The 21188-nt window shown below is 38.5% G+C and overlaps 2 protein-coding genes across 6 annotated transcripts in view; one reads left to right on the forward strand and one right to left on the reverse strand.

Moving 5' to 3' along the window:
- DHFR (dihydrofolate reductase) overlaps positions 1–7543 on the reverse strand; it is a 28754-nt gene extending 21211 nt beyond the window's left edge. For 2 of the 4 annotated variants that reach the window (XM_057540257.1, XM_007179768.2), the window contains exons 1-3: positions 7187–7388; positions 6801–6850; positions 3868–3973 (exon numbers count right to left, since the gene is read on the reverse strand). In XM_057540257.1, coding sequence (XP_057396240.1) covers positions 3868–3973; positions 6801–6850; positions 7187–7272 — 242 coding nt within the window. In that variant the 5' untranslated portion in view covers positions 7273–7388. Of the gene's footprint in view, positions 1–3867; positions 3974–6800; positions 6851–7186; positions 7389–7421 lie in introns of those variants that run through there. The other 2 variants (XM_057540255.1, XM_057540256.1) reach the window with 2 other exon arrangements.
- MSH3 (mutS homolog 3) overlaps positions 7528–21188 on the forward strand; it is a 191087-nt gene continuing 177426 nt past the window's right edge. For both annotated transcript variants that reach the window (XM_057540254.1, XM_007179766.2), the window contains exons 1-3: positions 7528–7734; positions 8996–9116; positions 18771–18991. In XM_057540254.1, the coding sequence (XP_057396237.1) occupies positions 7528–7734; positions 8996–9116; positions 18771–18991 (549 nt within the window). The remainder of the gene's footprint in view (positions 7735–8995; positions 9117–18770; positions 18992–21188) is intronic.

A 21188-nucleotide genomic window follows, 5' to 3' on the forward strand; every position in this document is an offset into this window, starting at 1 on the left:
AATTCTCTTTGGAGTCTGATCCCTCAGCTGAGTCTTTAAGGAGGTAAAAGCATGAGCAAAACACAGAAGTGACAGGCCACTATAAATATTATTGAGGCTTACATTAAGGAAAATTGAGAGGAGAAGAAAAGTAATCTGTGGTGAGGTTTAAAATACTAAAGGGCAGTATAATAGAGCAAGGTCCTGAGGACAGAAAAAAAGTGGAGTCTAGAATAAAACAGTGGAGGCGGGGGAAGGAATTGATTTTAAAAGCAGGGGATTTTTCTGTCTCAAGATTGAGGGAAGGAAGAACAAAGTGATATGTTAAGGTGAAAATAAGATCATGAGGCTGTCCATTGTGATCTCATTAATATTAATATTTTCAATAAGCTACAAAATTATGTAATTTTGCTAAAATAGCAAGGACTGGGGAAGTAGGACCTGATATCTGTAGGGTACCTTCTGTGTGTCAGAAATTTAACATATAAAATATTAATTAACCCTCAAAATCACCCTAAGAAGTTGTCATTATTAATCCCATTCAGTAGATAAGAAAGTTGAGGTTCAGCAAGGCTCAAAGTTAAAAAAGCCTAAAGCCGCAAAGTTAATAGGTGCCAGAACAGGTATTAGAAGCCAGGTTGGTAAGTCTTTGCTACACCAAGTATGTGAGTGGTGGGGAGAGAACTGAAGCTTTATGAAGAGAAGAAAGTTTTAATCACTGTGGAGAATATGATAGCAGGACCATAAAAAATTATTCTGCCATGAAGTGTTAGACAACTTCATGGACTGAAGACAGTTTACAACATCTTATATCATGCAGGCAATTCTGGATTTTCTAAAGATGCTGCCAAAGCTGCAGCATTGCAGTAAAACTTCTTTATTTGATTTTTGGTTCCAAAGACTTTAAAAAAACCTCTTTATTTTGATAGAAATCACATACCACACAATTCACCCTTTTAACGTGTATAATTCAGTGATTTTTTATATGTTCATGGAGTACTTTTTGTCATCATTATCTACTTTTAGAACATTTCCATCACCCCCAAAAGAAACCCTGTACCTATTATCAGTCATTCCCCACTCCCAGGCAACCAATAATCTACTTTCTGTCTCTACAGATTTGCCTATCCTGGACATTTCATTTCATATAAATGGAATCAAATGGCCTTCAGTGTGTGGCTTTTTAAATTTTCACTCAGTATACTGTTTTCAAAGCTTATTCATGTTGTAGCATATATCAGTACTTCATTCCTTTTATCGTGGAATAATACTGCATTGCATGGATATAGCACATTTTGTTTATCCATTTATCAGCTGATGGACATTTGGGATGTTTCCACTTTTTGGCTACTATGAATGATGCTGCTATGAACATTTGTGTACAAGTTTTTATGTAATCATGTTTTCATTTCTCTTGATTATATACCAAAGAGTGGAACTGCTGGGTCTTATGATGATTCTATGTTTAACATTTTGAGAATATGCCTGTTTTCCAAATGTGGCTGCATAATATTTCTTTTAAAGCCACAACTCGATTGTCTAGAAAGCTTTGGAAAGGCATTTTTCCTATACCTTATTAAGGAAACAGTTATGCAAAATGACTAGTATCTGGCAGCAAATTTTTGGATTACTTTGAGGATTCAGTTTCTTTTTACATTGTGTGGTGGTGGTGAAAAATTGAATATCTCTAAAAGCTTGCATGAGCAAGAGATTTACATGTGTAAATCTTCCCCCTTTTATTTAGGACCTAGCAGTGCCTGGCACATAGCAGGTGCTCAGGATATGGGTGGAACTGACCAGCAAGTAGGGAAGCAGAAGGAAGGACAAAAAATAACTCTAAATTTTTTCTCTAACTGGTATCCCTATTTCCTTGGTGTGCTGGGTGATAAAGATTTTAAATTTTCTCTCTGCCTTAAAAAAAAAAGTGAAATGCACCAACAAATGTTACATATAAATACATAAGAAACAACCGAATCCAATTACATACACCACAGGGGGTCATAAGGAAGAAATTAGACTCATCATTTGAGGAGATATGCTGGCCCAACTGAACATCTCCCCCACTGAGATTTCTTTATGTTTGTTTTAGCTCAAGCTGGCCATAAATAAACTTGAGTAGTATTCAAGAATATGTTATTAAAGAGTCTCTGGGTATGGCAATACGGTCTGTGAATTTGGATTCTATGAAGTAAAGATATAATCAGAATATCCTAGCAACCAGGAGAAAGAGAACAGCATGAAGATCGGGGCAGATGGCAAGATGCACGTCAGCATATTCCCCATCACCCAAAGGCAATCAGTGAAATATTCTGGTATACTTTCTTCCAAGTTTTTAACCTATACCATTCTAGGAGGGATTCAGGAGAAAAAATCCATATAAGCCTGAGTCCCCTTAGACTATAGCTGTGTAGTGTTTTTCCTTCCGTGGTTGTATGGTCTTCCATGTGTTCAGTTGGCTAGGCTATAGTACTCAGTTATTTAGACACTAATCTAGGTGTTGCTGTGAAGGTATTTTGCAGATGTGATTAAAGTTGATAATTAAATGACTTTAATCTGGGTGGACCTAATTCAAGGGGTTGAAAGGCCTTAAGAACAGATCTGAGGCTTCTTTGAAGAAGAAATTTCACCAGCGGGCAGCAGCTTCAGCCCCTTCTGAAGAGTTCCTGCCTGCCCTTCCTGATGGCCTGCCCTACAGATATTTGGACTTGCCTACCCAGCCCCACAATTGTGGAATTCCTTGCAATAAAATTCTTTTATCTATCTATCTACCTATCTATCTATCTATCTATCTATCTATCTATCTTCTACTGGTTCTGCTGCTCTGGGTGAACCCTAATAATACACATGGGAAAGGAATATTATGACCACTGTTATTAAGCAAGCAGTGCTCTAGGATGCTGCATTTTTTTTTGTGATTATTAGTTTAAGAGAGAATAATTACCATGCCAGTCCCAAACTTTCCCTTATGGTATGATTCAGGTTCCCCTCTTCCCCCCAGAAAACTCCTGCAAAACCCCTTGGGGTTCCAGAAGTTATTTTAGTGGGCTGGAACCAATGTAAACAATAACAAAAAGAAACAAATAGCAATCAGTATGCATCACATGTAGAGTAAATACCATGGAAGCCTTGGTGAAGGTAAAAGCACTGGAGTTGACTTGATGAAGAGTCTTAATGTTTTTACCTAAACTGCTTCCCCCTCCTCACCCTGCCAAGTCCCCAGGGTATTTCCAGGCATCCAGAACTATGTTACCTAATGTTAAATTGGTAAACAGAAATATTCCTCCCCCAGGCCAACTAGAGACACTCCCTAGAATCCCTAAGAAATGCTTCCATTTCAAAACTTTGAAAATTTTAACCTTCAGATGCTGGGTAAAGAACACAAGCACAAAATATTATTTGGCTGCTGTGGTAAACTAGAAATAACAGGGCACAAGACTATGACCAGTTTTTAGCCCATCCTAAAATTTACATCTTATTGCATTTAGGGCTAGGTACAGAGAGGGGATAACCATTTAAGTTTGGCAAGTTCCATAATATATGTATTTTGATTTTATGTAAAACTAGAAAAGTTTATTAAATTACATTATATAACTGATATTTAAGTCTACTTAAATAGTAGATGAATGGTTCAAGGAAACGTGCAAATCTATTACCTTAGTTAGATTTAATGTAACTTGTCAAGGTGATGAAATCAGTCACTTGAGTAACAGAATAAGTTACTGTCATATGGCATAAATAACTGCTTCTTATTTTCTGTAATCACCTTTATGATATTAAGTAGCTTCATCCATAGTTACATTCATACTATTTTATTTTGTCCTATACTGACCTCTACCATAAGAAACGGAACATGATTTTCTTGTGGTGAATTTATGGTATAGTACTTACTTGAGTTCTCTACTGAGAACTATATTAATTCTGTCCTTTAAAGGTCGATTCTTCTCTGGAATGGAGAACCAGGTTTTCCTACCCATAATCACCAAATTCTGTTTACCTGTAAAATCACATGGAAAAGATAAATATATTTCGGGAGTATACATATATATTTTTATATATTCATACATATATGCATAGATATGATTGTCATAGGGACACCTAGTGGATCTGCTTTAAAAAATTAAAATTTAAAACAGCTTTATCAAAATTTACCATTTGTCATCCATTATCTAAGTCTAGTAACTGTTATTTCCTTTGGATTTAGCCAACTTATAACCAATATATAGTTTTCATCAACTGTAGTCATGTATATTATAGTAGTTAAGAGCAAAGATTCTGGGTTGAAGCACTCAAATTGAATGTATTCTGTCATCTACTAGGCGAGTCATGTTTATCTCCTGTACCTTATTTTCCTTATCTATAAAAGGGAGATTAACGATAGTTCCTACTTGTAGAGTTGTTGTGGCGATTGAAGACATACAACAATACTCAGCATCTAATATGTACTGTAATAACTGATGTAACAGTATTATTCATATTTGCATACTTTATAGATTTAAATTAGTCATATTTTTTTAAAGATAGCTGCTTAATATTCCATGCAATTAGCTTAAAACATTATCAATTGTGCCTCTGTGCATCAATTTCAAGTATAACGCTTCTATAAAAACTTTACACATGTAAAGCTTCCACTTCCATTTTCGTTTAATTACTTAGGAGAAAAAAACTCTTGGGAGTCAGGTATCTGGATCAAAGGAACATACTCATTTCTATGATTCTTTTTTTTTTTTTTTTAAATTAATTCATAGGATCAAATTATTTTCCCCTATTTATTTATTTATTTATTTATTTATTTTTGGCTGTGTTGGGTCTTCGGTTCGTGCGAGGGCTTTCTCTGGTTACGGCAAGTGGGGGCCAATCCTCATCGCGGTGCGGGGACCGCTCTTCATCGCGGTGCGCGGGCCTTTCACTATCGCGGCCCCTCCCGCTGCGGGGCACAGGCTCCAGACGCGCAGGCTCAGTAGTTGTGGCTCACGGGCCCAGCTGCTCCGTGGCATGTGGGATCTTCCCAGACCAGGGCTCGAACCCGTGTCCCCTGCATTAGCAGGCAGATTCTCAACCACTGCGCCACCAGGGAAGCCCTCTATGATTCTTGATATGTTCTGATAGACTATCAAAAGGAGTGCATGCATCTGTTTTCTTTTTTTTTTAATGTAGTTTTGTTTTACTAGTTTTTTAAAATTTATTTATTTATTTATTTATTTTTGGCTGCGTTGGGTATTCATTGCTGTGCGCGGGCTTTCTCTAGTTGCGGTGAGCGGGGGCTTCTTATTGCAGTGGCTTCTCTTGTTGTGGAGCACGGGCCCCAGGCGCACGGGCTTCAGTAGTTGTGGCTTGCAGGATTCAGTAGTTGTGGCTCGCAGGCTCTAGAGCGCAGGCTCAGCAGTTGTGGCGCACGGGCTTAGTCGCTCCGTGGCATGTGGGATCTTCCCGGACCAGGGATCGAACCCGTGTCCCCTGCATTGGCAGGCAGATTCTTAACCACTGTGCCACTAGGGAAGTCCCTGTATCTGTTTTCTTAAAGAATCATCATTAGTTTGATTTTATTTAAACAAAAACACTAAATTTACAACTGCAAGTCGTAAGACTAAGCATTTTTCAGATTTTGCTTCACTACTCTTACCAAATATTACCTCCAAATGTTGGAAAAAAAATTTTTCCTCCAAGAATAAACAAACAAAAAACCCCCTATAATTCAGAGTACCCTTATACAATATGCACTATATTTTCAAAGACAGAGCTTTACGTGTTCAATAAGGAGATATCAACTATTAAAGATAATGGAGTTAATAGGTGAGGAATTCTGATGAGGAAAATGGCACAGACCTGACCTAACAACTAAGGTAGAGATGATGAGTGAAGGACATAGGGAGACGTTAAAAAAAAAAAAAAAAAGCCAAGACATCCTTGGTACCCTTTCATTCGTTCATCCAAGTAATACTATATTTACTGAAAACCAGCAAATAGGTCAGGCATGGGATGCTCTTCCTATTAGCAGGTCATACTTAGGATTCTTGAGAGTGGTTCATGTCAATTTTTTAGCTTCAAGTTTTTGCCATCATGTCTCCACTAGTGACTCAAGGGCCAAATTGAAGTACCTTTTATCTGTCCTGTTATAGTTATGCTGCATCTGCTCCCTTCTGATTTACTGTTTCCCTGTTTACTCTGCTATTCCTCCTCTAATGAATAAACACACACGTCTCTTAAGTTTTTTCTCCCTCATGCCCACATTCTTATCCTTGGTTATCCTCTTCTCTCCAGTGGCTCAATTCACCTAGTTCCCTGTGCCTGAAATTGCCCCGGATATCCTACAAGCACTTTAAAATCATCATCATTACAGCTGCACGCTATTCCCCACTCCTTTATTCTCCATGTCACCCAGACTCAAACTGAAAATCTGAGAGTTCATCCTTGATGCCTTCCTGCATCACCTTTAACTTTCTAATCTCCAAATTGAGTATCTTGTAACCGCTTTTTGGACTTTTGTCCTCTCCATTGACTTTCAGGCACTATCATCTCTTCCAGCAGCTATTTCAAAGGCCTGTCCTGGTTTCCTTTGCCAGCTCTAACGTCCACAGAAGCCTCTACCTAGCTTCCAATTTTGCCCAATACCTGAGCTGTACGCGCGCCCACATAAAATTTCAAAGAAATTTTTTCAAAAAAAAAAATGTTTAATGAATCTTGGGAACTGCATACACATTTATGTTAGGACAAAAGGTCCCAGACTAACATGAAAAGCTTTTAATTTAAGTAAAATTTGCACTGGTAAGCTTTCTTAGGCAAGACCCTTCGCAAATTTGAATCACTTAAAAATCCCACATTACCTTCTACTGAAGAGGTTGTGGTCATTCTTTGGAAATACCTGTATTCATTCCTACAAGTTAGAGAAACACATAGAGTTACTCAGAATGTGATCCCGTGGGCTTCAGCTCTAACGCACCCGACAAACGGTGCGCTGGGGGGACCTCCAGGAATGGGACTTTGCTCTGGGGTAGGACGCGGGGGGAAAAGGCCTAGCGGGGCAGCTGGAGCGGGACGGAAATCAGTAACTAGCCGCCAGGCTCCTGACGCGGAAGGAAGTCTAAGCATACCTCGCGCCAACTCAGGTCACGAGTCCGACCCCTTCTCGCAGCGTCGACCCGGCCCGGCCCAGGTGCCCCGATTAAGCTCCGATCCAACACACTCGACCCACCCCCGGCCCAGCAGGTACCTGAGCGGGGGCCAGGGCAGGTCCCCGTTCTTGCCGATGCCCATGTTCTGGGACACAGCGACGATGCAGTTTAGCGGACGAACCATGATAGCTGCAGAAAACACTTCCGAGCTAGCACATCACACTGACACGGGGATTACCCGCTAGTTTGGCGCGAAATTTTGGCCACCCGCCCCCTCAGTCCTATTTGTGCAGGCGAGACCCCGCCCTCGTCCCGCCCCACGCCCCGGCGCACCGCAGGGTCGCGACGTGCTCGCGCCCGCAGACGCCCTGGGAACGGCGGTCGCGGGCTCGCGCTCCCAGCTCGGCCCTGCTCTCGGGCTGTGGCTGCCTGCCCCGCGATGTCGCGCCGGAAGCCGGCCTCTCGTGGCGCCGCTCCCGCCGGCCCAGGCCCTGCAAGGCAGGCGGTTTTGAGCAGATTCTTCCACTCTACGGGAAGCCTGAAATCCACCTCCTCCGCAACGGGTGCAGCCGAGAAGGGGGATCCTGACTCTGACTCCGCAGCGCCCCTAGCGTCCACTCTCCCGCCTCAGTTGCCGCCACACGTGGTGGGTTCGGTCCAGGACGGGGTGGGGCCATCGGGGAGTGGGCGCGACCATACGGGCGGGGGCGGTGCTTGTGGGTGGAGCGGGAGGAGGCGGGGACTGTGCGCGAGAATATGCGAGATGACTTGGCCAGGCGGGAAAGGGGTCGGGCTCAGGAAGGAGAAAGAGGGAAGAGGCAGGGCCGCATACGTCCTAGGTGGAGTTCAGACATTTTAGGGTAATATTACACTTGGGGTAATAGATTTGAGGCTAAGGTCACACCGGCTCTTAATGGCAGACCTGAGCTCATTCTGATGAGGTTAGAGTCAAAGGATACATATTTTAATCTCCATCCTCTCCCCGCCCCCCCTTTTTTTTTCTGGATTGAGGGTTGAAGAGGAGCATTATTTATTATTTGTATGTGTTTGGTTAGCTGACTAGACGAAAACTGCTGTTAAATCTCTAGTTTTTAAGGCTGCAACAGTCTTGCTGAGTATTTCAAGCGTTTACGGGTCAAAGTCGTGTTGTGCAGTTCCCTGGTGACTGTACCCCTTGTAGTTCAGGTTATAAAGTCTGATACACAATTTGGGTGGATAAAGTTTCTTAAGATGATACAGATGTGATGGCTAGTGATGTGATGTGATGGACGCTTCCTGTTGCTTCAAAATCTTCCCTTAATTTATATTTCTTCCATAGATGATTGTTCCTCTCCTGTCTTTGTTTTTTGACCATAGCCTACATTTTCATGAATTCACCAAGATTTTATTTTATGCCTACCATTTAGAGGTTATTTGGTGAAGGACTTAAGTTTTTGACAGGTTTTCTGCCAGCATATAGTCCATAATCTTGTGGCATTTTCAGTGGTGAACATAAACCGAGTTTGAATGTGAAACAGTTAAATGACAATTAACATTTCAAAAATGATACTGTTTTAAATTATCTGTCTAAATTCAACTTTTCTAAATATTAGGTTTTTTTCTTAAAGGTATTCTATTTAACATAGGTCAGTAGGGTGATTCATAATCTGAGATAGGGGAAGGCTGATCAAGTGAAGAAAAGTAGCAGCCTTGGTTCTAATTCTAGGAGGGCTTGAGGTGCTGAGGCTCATGACCTGCCAGTCTCCACCTTGTCTTTGAAGATGGTAAAACAGTTCACCCATAACTCTAAATAGATGATTCTATGAAGGGTGGATGGCAAGAACCTTGCTGTCATTCAGAAGTAAGGTTTAAATTATTTTGCATACATCAAGTTTTGAGGTTAGAGATAATATCATTTTCTAACATAGGTTGCAGAAATCGACAGAAGTAAAAAGAGACCACTGGAGAGTGATGGGCCTGTTAAAAAGAAAGCAAAGAAAGTCCAAGAAAAGGAAGAAGGAAGTGATTCAGTAATGTCTAGGAACCCTGGTGAGTTCTGGGGCAATTTTTCTTCATTCTTACAAGTCATGACTCTGATATTCTCGCATTCTCCTGAGGACAGAGGAGACTGTTGGAGTATTGGGCCATTTTTTCCTTTGTGGAGAAAGGTCTCCATTGTGCTTGAGTAGACTGGCCCCTTCATAAGGGTTGTTGTGGGTAAGAGGTTGGGGGAGTGGAGGTAAGAGCTGGAGTTCTGCAATTTGGCTGTAGTTCTCCCAATTTTCTCTCTTATTCCCTCTAGCAAATTTTTGTCTTGATTATAAAAGTAAAACGTTCTTGTTATAAAAATTTCAAACAATACAGAAATGTAGAAGGTGGACAGTAAAAGACCTCATAATCTCTCCCTTTCAGTAAGGGCTACTGCTAATTTTTGGGGGTGCTGTGCATTCTTCCAGGTTTTTCTGTTTATACACATTTATATGTACTCAAATAGACCCCAAAATTAGTTAACTAATAATAATATTTTATAAATTGTATTATACTATATATACTAATTTGCAACTGTTTTTTTCCACTTAGCAGAACATTTTGAACAATTTTCAATGTCAGGACATGTAGATCTACCCTGTCCTTTTTAATCATGGAGCTGCTTTTTCTGTATGCTAAAGGGTTTTGGGTAAAACCACTATTCCTGAGCTGTTGGACTTCTAGAGGAGGTATTGGATACAGATGGTTGAGCAGATTTTTCTCTAGTTTTTGGCCTCAGACAATTTGTGATAGGGGAGGACAGAAAATGCTTCTTTCTTCATTATCCCCAGGAAATGGTAAAGAAAATGAGACAAAACCAAAAAAAAAAGTTTCAATTTAGTGGATCAAGAGGTAAAATTTGGATTTAGGGTTAACATGAAAGCCTTAGTATGAAATAACTATAGAAATGGAGACGTATGGTTAAAGAGAAGGATAAATCTGATGGTACCCTTTTTCTCCTACCTGAAGGGGCCATGACTAGAGGCATGACTTGACAGAATTTGCATTTTCCAGGGTTGTCTACCTTTCTTTGCTTCATTACTCTACAGGGACCTGATCTATTCAGTTTTTCAGTAAATTCGTCAAACTGTTAATGAACCCTCTGTTTGCCTTCCATTGTTCTACAGGCTTTTTGTAGTTCTTTTATTCTTCCAAACAACCCTTGCTGTCCTCCTTTTTAGAAGAGGTGGGTGATAGGTGAGGATTGAGGGTTACCACACTTAAGGAACTCTTCCAGGCACCCAGGAGAGCTGAGGTGGAAAAGGGGCAACAGACTTGGAATGTTTTGAAATAAGACCTTTGCTACTTGGTAAAAATCACACTCAGGAAGAAGAAAGAGCTTTCCCCAGTCAAACCCTGGGTGATTGCTCCATCTCGGGTTTTTTTTTTAAAATAACAGATTATTAAGATATAATCACATGTTATACAATTCACCCATTTACCATGTACAATTCAATGACTTTTAGTATATTCACAGAATTGTGCAGCCCTCATTAAGTCAATTTTAGAACATTTTCATCACCCCCAAAGGAAACTCAGTACCCAATAGCAGTCACTTCCCATTTTCCCCAATCAGCGCCCCCTTCACCGACCTAAGCAACCACGTATCTATTTTCTGTCTATAGATTTGCCTATTCTGAACATGTCATATAAATGGAATCGTACAGTATGTGGCCTTTTTGTCTGGTTTCTTTCACTTAGCATAATGTTTCCAAGGTTCAACCATGTTGTAGCATGTATTGGTACCTCCTTCCTTTCAAAAGTTGTTTTGATTTAATTTCTTTTTATTGTGGTAAAGTACACGGAACATAAAATTTTCATCTTAACCATTTTTAAGTGTACAGTTCAATTAAGTGCATTCATAATTTTGTACAACCATTACATCCATCCATCTCTGGAATTCTTTTCATCTTGCAGAATTGAAACTCTATAGCCATTAAATAATAGCTCCACATTCCCCCCTCCCCCAGTCCCTGGCCATCACCATTCTACTTTCTATGATTTTGAGTACTCTAAATTACATCATTCCTTTTTATTGTTGAATAATATGTCATTATATGGATCCACTTCAGTTCTTTTTTTTTTTTTTTAAAGAGACTTGTTTTTTTTGTTTTTTTGTTTTTGTTTTTTTTGTGTTTTTTTTAAAATTTTATTTATTTATTTATGGCTGTGTTGGGTCTTCGTTTCTGTGTGAGGGCTTTCTCTAGTTGCGGCAAGTGGGGACCACTCTTCATCGCGGTGCGCGGGCCTCTCACTATCGTGGCCTCTCCCGTTGCGGAGCACAGGCTCCAGACGTGCAGCCTCAGCAATTGTGGCTCACGGGCTTAGTCGCTCCGCGGCATGTGGGATCTTCCCAGACCAGGGCTCGAACCCGTGTCCCCTGCATTGGCAGGCAGATTCTCAACCACTGCGCCACCAGGGAAGCCCCACTTCAGTTCTTAATTCTTCAAGTTATAAGCTCTTTTTTATACCTAGGATCCACAGGGGAAGGAAGCTTTTATACTCACAAGGAAACTTGATACATTTGAAAAGTGATTTAAATAAGTGTTTTGAAAACAAATTGAATAATAATAAAAAGGTAAAACATACATTTGAAAAGAAATTCAAATATATATCTCTAAAAGAAGAGAAGTCACAGTAAACTAGGTAAAGTATATATTAGAAAAGTCCTATATTTAAGAAGAAAGGGAGTTATAGTATTCTTTCAAAGGTTCTTAACCTTTAGCATTTGTGACATCAAGGTGTTTTTGGTGTTTTTTAATTATGGTGTTGATTTCCCTAATATGTCTTTTTTCCTCTGGCTGCTTTTACGATTTTGTATTTATCACTGGTTTGCCCACATTTGATTTTGATGGGCCTTAGTCTAGTATTTAAAAAAATTTTTATTTCTTCGTTAATCTTTATCCTGTTTGGAGTTCATTTAAAGCTTCTTGAGTTCCATGGGTTTCTAGTTTTCATCAAATTTGGAAGAATTTTTTGGCCACTTTTTTCTCAAATTTTTTTTCTGTCTCTTCCCTTTCTCTTCTTCTGAGAGTTTATTAATAGGGATGCTAGATTACTTAACATTATCCCTCAAATAAGGAAGCTGTTTTCATTTATTTTCCAGTATTATTTCCCCTTCTGCTTCATTTTGGATTGATTCTCCTGCTGTATTTTCAAGTTCAGTGATATTTTTTTCCTGTAGTATCTAATATGACATAAATTTAATTCAGTGAAATGTTCAGTTTAGATATTGTGTATTTCATCTCTAGAAGTTCTATATTGTTCTTTTTAAAAAATCTCCCATTTTTCTATGTGAATTGTATTTCAGTAAAGCTGTTACCAAACAAAAACCTTCCATTCTGCTCCTCTTTATTTTTTCCTTTTCATTCTTGATTATATGGAACATGTTTATGTGTTTTCATGTCATTATATGCTAATTCTGTCATCTCTATCATTTCTGGTTTTGTACACCTTGACTGATTTTTCTACTTTTTGCAAGTTTAGTAATTAATTATTTGGATTGCATTTTGTTTTTTTGTTTTTTAAATTTATTTATTTTTGGCTGCGTTGGGTCTTCGTTGCTGCTTGCGGGCTTTCTCTAGTTGCAGCGAGCGGGGGCTACTCTTCCTTGCTGTGTGCATGCTTCTCATTGCGGTGGCTTCTCTTGTTGCAGAGCACGGGCTCTGGGCACATGGGCTTCAGTAGTTGTGGTGTGTGGGCTCAGTAGTTGTGGCTTACGGGCTCTAGAACGCAGGCTCAGTAGTTGTGGTTCACGGGCTTCGTTGCTTCATGGCATGTGGGATCTTCCTGGACCAGGGATGGAACCCCTGTGCCCTGCATCGGCAGGTGGACTCCCAACCACTGCGGCACCAGGGAAGTCCTGATAATAAGTATTTTGAACTTTGTGTTGTTGTGTGCTGGGATTTGTGTTTCTTTAAAGAATGTTGAATTTTGTTCTGGCAAGTAGTTAAATTCCTTGTGGATCAGTTTGATCTTTTTAGGGATTGTTTTTAAGCTTTGGAAGAGAAGGTCTAGAGTAGCCCCGTTCTTAAGCCTTGACTTTTCTAGAGTTGGGAAAGGATGCATAGTTGCAGTAGCACACCATTATATAGTATTTACACCATGCAGAGACAATGTTAATAATCTTTAGATTATAGATAGTAGTAAAATGTAATAAAAGTTTTAGGAAGCAGTGAGGTCTGAGTATTCATTGCCTTTGTTTTTAATGTAATTCATTTAATTGTAAGTTTATATACTGTAACATAATAGCTGTGTTTTACAACTGGCTCACAAAGTTCTTGAAGATTTCACTTACCAGTATGAGCTGGCTCCTCTTGTCTCTCTGTGTGGGCTAATTTGAGCTTCCTCATAGCATGGTGGCTGGTTTCCGAGAATGAGTATCCTGAGAGAGAGCCAGACAGAAGCTGTATTGTCTTTCACAGTCTAGCTTTGGAAGTTTATATAGTGTCACTTCTGCCATACTCTGTTGGTTGAATTAGTTACAAAGGCCTGCGTGGGTTCAAGGGGAAGGAACATGGATCCCACCTTTCAGTGCAGGAGTGTCAGCATCACATAGGAAAAACATATGGGATGGAATATATATATGTGGTAAGTACCTTTGGTAAATAAAATCTCCCCAGATTCAGACTTGACTTTTTGTTATTATTCTTATTTTAATTACAGATAAACATAGTGTAGAACTCTGTCTCAAATGCATTTTGATAAATACAAATATCCATTATCTTAATACTATATAAATGTGGACTTTCCAAAATCAATTAAAGATATTATAAAATATAGCCAGAGTATATAAAAATAAGATACAATTTTTTAAAAAGACCCAGGAAATGTATCAGATATTATACCTTTAAACCATATCCAGAAAGTTCAAATTGAAATTTGCCTTAAATTCATATAGTTTCTAGTTTACCCTAGACCATTTTATAAAAGACATCGATTAATATTTATAATTATTACACACTGCAATTAATATCCTAACATCAAAGCTACTTAGTTATTTAGAATTTTGTTTTAATTGAAGTATAGTTGATTTACAATGTTGTGTTAGATTCCGGTGTACAGCAAAGTGATTCAGTCATACATTTTTTTTTTTTTTCAGATTTTTTTCCCTTATAGGTTATTACAAAATATTGAGTATAGGTCCCTTGCTATACAGTAGGTCCTCATTGTTTATCTGTTTTACATATAGTAGTTTATATCTGCTAATCCCAAACTCCTAATTTGTCCACACTGTGCCACCACCCCCCACCCCGGCCTTTGCCCTTTGGTAACGATAAGTTTGTTTTCTAACTCTGTGAGTCTGTTTCTGTTTTTGTAAATAAGTTCATTTGTATCACATTTTAGATTCCACATATAAGTGATATCATATGATATTTGTCTTTGTCTAACTTCACTTAGTATGATAATCTCTAGGTCCATCCATGTTGCTGCTAATGGCATTATTTCATTTTTTTTTTTTTTTTATGGCTGAGTATAAAGCTACTTAGTTTTAGTGAAAAAATCAAATTTGTTCATGGAATCAAATATGCCATTCCCCAAATTCCCATTTTTGCATTCTGTAATGACTGCCTATTATACAGGGTAAGAAATTTTATCCAACAAACTTTCCATTTTCATTTTATGCTCTTAAAAAAAGAATCACCTTTTGACGTTTAAAACAACATGCCCCAATTTGGAATGAATATTTAAAAACAAGGGCACTAAGATTAAAAAATAAGTCTTTTAAAAGAAGAGGAATTTCTGCCCTTTACCTGGGTTTCTGTTGTTAGACAAGATTTGAAACTGCCTCTTAAGTCTATTTATTTTTCTTTTTAAGACTCTCCTCCTTGACTTGCGTATTATTTTTATCTGCCTAAGCTTAAATATCTTCTTTTGAGCTTAAACCCTCAAAAACATTGGCTGTAAGTTATCTTCCCAAACAGAGAATTCTTGAGACCCTGAGATCTATGAACATGGATTTGTTGTTGTTTTTAATTCATTATAGATGTTTAACACATGTAGAGAATCATAAGCTTGATAAATTTCACAAACTGAAGTCACCTATATAACCGTCACTTAGATCAAGAAACTATATTACTAGGACCCCCAGAAACCTCTCTGTGCTCCCTCCTGCTAACAACCCCTTCCCCCCACCAAGGATAACCACTATCCTGACTTCATTATAGATTGGTTTTGTCTGAACATTGTGTTTAATTTAACTGATTTAAAACGTTTGTAATATTCCAAAGGTTTTTCTTTTTTTCCTTTTTTTAAGATGAATTATTTTATCTGTAAAACAGATTCTTATACAGATTTTAAAAAATCTGTTGATAGTGGCACATATTTATATTTCAGCAGCTACTCTGTGCTTTCTTCTAGATTAAAATTCTTTATTTAAAATATGATAATTCTTCTACCTCCGTGATCCTTCATAACCTAGGCCTAGAGGAGGAAGCCTGAGTAGAGAAAGTAACTATTATGTATTTCCATTTTATGGTACACAAAAAATTAAAGCTCAAACAGTGAAGGTGTTAATTCAGTGAAATATTTTTAGCGAGAAGTTTTTGGTCTATTTAACATGTTGGGACAGCAACCAATGGCCTTGTTTCTAGGGTATATCCTCTTAAGGGCTCAGGGACTTTAGTGATAATGCTGGCAAGTCTTAATCTCATATTGTGGCAATTTGATAGTTCATTTCATGGCATCTTTAGAAAAGGAAATAGTATAAGTGAGCTTTTAAGTATAGGAGCAGAATATGGAGGTTAAGGTTTATTTGGGTACTGTTAAACTAAAACAGGAGAACAGCCAATTATTTTACCAGCAAAATGGATTTATCTGGGAGCAGCTAAGAACTGCAACTTAGGACATGCAACTGTGGCAAACCGCATGCAAGTTCAGCAAGGCAAAGGAGAGGAAACTCTTTTATAGAGGAGAAGAGGAATTTGGGAGGGTCATTGGAGGAAACTGGGAGTACAAAGTATAGTGGCTTTTCTTTGGCTGAGTTGTGACAGTCTCATTGGTTGAACTGTTGCCAGGCAAGGAGAAAATCTTCCTCCTGCTGGTGGTAGTAAACTAGTGTCACTTCTGTAGGAGATGCAAGGTAAGTCTCTTCCTGTTGGGATCTGTATTGATGCTGGGTGGTATGTCCAGGAGAGCTCTCCCTGCTGGCCTCCCAACTCCATTTTAGGAGGTTTCCCTTTTAATTTTCATAGTACTCAGTTTTCCATGAGCCAGGTTTTTCACAGTAGTTACAGTCTTCCTCAAGACCTCATGGAGAGACTGGTGCCTATATCTGTGTCCCTTCTTAGGCATGAGGGTTTCGTAGCTCTTGGGGGCTTTGCACTTGAGAAGCCTTCCAATTTAGTTTTTTTCCTTGAGGGCCTTATGAGGTGTTAGAATCTCTCTTAGGTATCTGTGAGGAAGGCAATGGAAGATTTTGGTTTTCCCGTGTAAGCTTCATTCTTCCGCAGATAACATGTTCATATTTCCCCCTGGTTTTCTTTTAGATGGCTCAAGATATGATGGTCGTAGGAGCATTAAGAAAAAATTGTAATTTTGAGTAATTGCTTGTGTACCAGTTCTTTCTCTTATTTTATAGTTCAGGAATCATAATGGCTTGATAAAAATGAACAAGTGTGGGACACCTTCTTTCCTAACTCTTGAGCTGTGGTGCTCTCATAGAAAGTCATTGTAGCCTAAGGATGAAAGATGGCTACACAGAAAAAGGAGAGAAAAAACTTTAAGAGATGTGGAAGGGTAGCAGAGAGGTTGTACAGAAGCATGGTCTCAATCCAGGATCTTTCTGAACCGACAAAAACCTTTCTGTATTGAGCATATCTCAAGGATGGAGCTTCATGGCGGAATCTTCCTTGGCAGTGGTGAGAGTAGGGTAGGGTGGGGAAGGATGGTAAGGAGGAGGGCAAGAAAGTGAGCCATCAAGGGCTCTTCCCACATGCACGCTAAGTCGTCGCACATCTAGCTGAGCAAACCCTGAAGTTTGTGGAAATAAGGCCATAGACATGGAATTTTTTGAAATATGAACTTTACTGTTTACTTAAAAAAATAAATAATGGGAAGAAAAGAGCAGAGCATTCACTAGCTAGAAGAGTCCATGGCTACTTCACCTTAGTTTTTAATACTTCAGTTTTAGATATTCTTTTTTCACATGAGTGCAATTCTAAGACTTACACCCCACCCCCATCCCGGGAAAGCTTTTTTGTATCGATAGGGGGGAAGTCCTTATATAATATAAAAACTTACAGTATATGTTTGAAGAGTGATTCAAGTATACATCCTGAAAAGGGGAGAATAACAGTAAATAAGATGAATATATACATTTGAAAAGAGATTTCAAATATACATTTTTCTAGCTACAAGGTTAACAGGAGACAGGATAAAGTATAGATCTAAAAAGAGGTTTGAATATTAATATGGAAATATTTAAACTTTTAGAAATGAACAAAACCCAACTCTTGCCCTCAGAGTGTTTTTGCTTTAATGGGAAAGTAAGAGATAATAAATGCAGTCCCAGTTTCTTTATATTAAATAGTAATTACCTAATAGTATTGCTCTAAAGAGTGAAAAGATGTATTCTGGCATATAGTAGATACCCAATACATGATAGTTTCCCTTATTTTATGGGTTGCTTGCTTATTAATAACTGCTAATTGGCAGAGTGTGATAAGTGCTGTGGAGAGATGCGATCTTGTTATAGGAACATAGAGAAAGAAAAGATGACTTTGAACTGGGAGAATTAGCAGAATTCCATGAAAAAGTAGTTTTGAGATGGGTCTTGACGAAATGAGTACAATTTGCCGTGTGAAAATTGGGGTCAAGGGCATTCTGGGGAGAAAGAATAGCATGAGCAAAGCTGTGGAGGCAGGAAGGCACATGTCCTGGGGGTGGTGATCTGGTTTCCTTGGTGAATTCCTGGTGTCAGTGTCTTTAGGTCTTTCCCATGGAGCTGGTCAGTTTCCCCAGTCCAGAGCCTTGTGAGCTCCTGCCTGGAGGGAGAGCTCTGGCTGCCTGTGTTCTGAGAGCTGGGGAGAAGAGGCTGGTTTCTCTGCATACAGTAAGCCTGTATTCACATCATTCTTATGGCTCAGGCACAGTACTGCATCTCACCTGTGCCTGTTTTGCCTTTTCCAGAGAAATCTCCAGTCTTCTTCTGAGGTAGAAGGAGGACAGTTACCCTTGAGTTTGGAGTGGGGTAGCGGTCTAGGGATTAAATTGTTTTGAAACAGTTCTGTTTATTTTAGAACCTCCCTTTTTTCCATTTCCAGAGCCACTGGTGCCCTGATTCTTGAGCCATTTAATAAGCATTTTGTGTTGTAAGTAGGATTGGTTCCTGGTTTTATATATTACTGATTTAGGGTTTAGCTTTCAGGTATGCTAAATTGGTTATTGCTTATCCATTTATCCTTCTAGCTTCAGATATTTTGCTTGCAGTTGTCACCCTTTCTTTTCTCTCTGCCCTGTTGTAGTTTTTAATGGGGTTTCAGGACCAAGTGAAATTAGATCTATGTTTCAATATGCCATCTTCACCCTGAACCCGAGGTTTCTTTATTTCCTTCTCACATTATAGTTAGATTCATTGCTTTAGTGAGAAGCTCCCTCTTTAAAAATCCTATGCTAATTATGAATTGACATAATGAGATAAAATACTATTGTTATATTTTCTTCTGACTTGCTAAGAGCCAAAGAAACATCTGAGGACCAGGATCGTTTTAAAGTCTCTGGAAAAATTGAAAGAATTCTGCTGCGATTCTGCCCTTCCTCAAAATAGAGTCCAGACAGAGTCTCTTCAGAAGAGATTTGCAGTTCTGCCAAAATGTACTGATTTTGATGATATCAATCTTCTACGTGCAAAGAATGCAGTTTCTTCTGAAGATTCCAAATCTCAAACTAGTCAAAAGGTATGTAACTCTTATATAGATGAATATTCAGTTACTTGGAACTGTAGGTTCTGAAGTGCCATTAGGTTTGTGGGTTCACTCAGGGCACTGGTTCCCAGACTTGGCTGATCATCCAAATTAGCTGCGGGAGCTTTTGCTTTTTAGTGTTTTTTTTTTTTTTAATTCCTGGAGATTGTGATTTACTATGTATTAAGGCAGGATGAATTGGTTTTATTAAAACAACACAAAACCAAAAAAACCTCCCAGCAGATTCTGATGTACAGCCTGGATTAGGAGCCACTGACTTGGGGGTATTCTTTATTGATAATACAAGCACAGTTTCTTATAGTCCTCCCTATAGTTTCCATGATTAGCCTGGAAAATCACAGGGAATAATTTATAGAGATGTTTTGAGGTTTTTAGTTGAAAGCTTGGCTGATATAATAAATTCAGAGTTTAACCAAATGTATATGGCTTCCTTACTTCTTCTTACTTTCTTTTGTGATTATTAGTATTTTTCACCATTGCAAAATCAGGGAATTTAACTCTTGATCCATCATTGAAATCTGTAAGTCAGAATGAGTGGTTCTCAGCCAGCTTTAAATTAGAATCACCTTACTGTCATAATTTTATATGGTGACAGTTAGTTACTGGACTTATGATCACTTCATAATGTATTTGATTATCAGATCACTATGTTGTACACCTGAAACTAACATAATATTGTATGTCAACTATACGTCAATAAAAAAAAATACCAATAGTAAGAACCCTTCTTCAGAATCATGTTTAGTTAGTTTTCATGGAAAACTGGGCATGGATATCATTTAAAATTAAGCTCTCATTTTAATGTGTAGCCATGATCGAAAACCATGGAATTAGAGAACTAGTTCTTTACTTTTTTCTTATGAGTCATTTAAATCTAATGAAAACTATGGATTCATTACTCAGAAAAATACTCAGACCAACACAGTTTTGTATCTAATTTTCAGAAGTTCACACTCCTTCCCACAAAGTCCAGATTCATGAACTCCTCCTTCAGCCAGGCCATAAGATCCATTGACTTATTTTACATCATCAGAAAAAAAGTTGCTTTGTTTTTATTTTTAATCTTTTTTTAATACTTAGAAGCAGTTCACCTGAGTGTAGTGGTCATAAAGTATAGAGGTCAAAAAGTTTGTCTATATATGTTCACTTTATTAATTGGAGAATTTATCCTAGGGTCTCGTGAGATTTACTGTTGGTTTATACATAAAATGACCAACTTGGCATTTCTGATTCACAGCACCTTAGAAGTAACCAGTTAGAAGGGACACCTAGAAATAGGTCCTGAAATTCACATTTTATTATTCTGATCATCCTCAATTGTCAAGACAAAGTTAAATTGAGTTCAGAATGCTGTCTCTGGGAATATGAAAAAGAATGTATCTGAGAAATATTTTTACCCAAATGGTGGGGAAAAAAAGTTGCTTAATACTCAAGTATTCAGATTGACTTGTTTATTCGTATCCCATATGGTTAAAACTATTTGCTGGATTCCTACTTTCATTCCATATATGAATAAGGTATAAAGTAAGAACTTTCTTTTTCCAGGAAATATATTTTTTTAAGTATTCATTAAGTTTTGCAATATGTGGTTTTCCTGGATTTTAGATAACAGTCAGGGAAATGAAGTAGAAAATCCATCATAATTAAAAGCAAATGCATTCTCCAACCTGGTATATTACCCACTTTTCTCCTGCCACGCCTGTCCATACCTTACCAGATCTCATTGCTCATCTTTGGAGGTTTGCTTGGCTACGCTATTCAGATAAACTGTGTCTCTACCTGCTATTCCAGCTAAGCTGAATTTTTTAAACCTTTAGCAACTGCAACTGTAAAGAACGTCTTTCTGGGCTTTCCTTGGACTGTGGTCCCCTCCCGGGGCCATATAAGACATTTCTCTTTCTCTCTTCTCTGCCTCTGCTGGTCACTAGTCTTTTAGGCCATATTTTTAATTTCAGGGGTAGCTGTAAGTTTTTAAATGTTGGCAGTGACCCAGTGACAGTTAATTAGAAGCTGGATTTATCCTGTTGACAAAAATAATTAATCAATAGTCAATCTAAGAAAGAAGTGAAAAATTTTATTTGAGCCAACCTGAGGATTATAACCCGGGAGATAGTCTCTCAGAGAGCTCTGAGAACTGTTCCAAAGAAGTAAAGGGGGAGGCCAGCATATA

The sequence above is a fragment of the Balaenoptera acutorostrata genome, chromosome 2 (assembly GCF_949987535.1).
Source record: "Balaenoptera acutorostrata chromosome 2, mBalAcu1.1, whole genome shotgun sequence".
Classification (NCBI taxonomy): Eukaryota; Metazoa; Chordata; class Mammalia; order Artiodactyla; family Balaenopteridae; genus Balaenoptera; species Balaenoptera acutorostrata.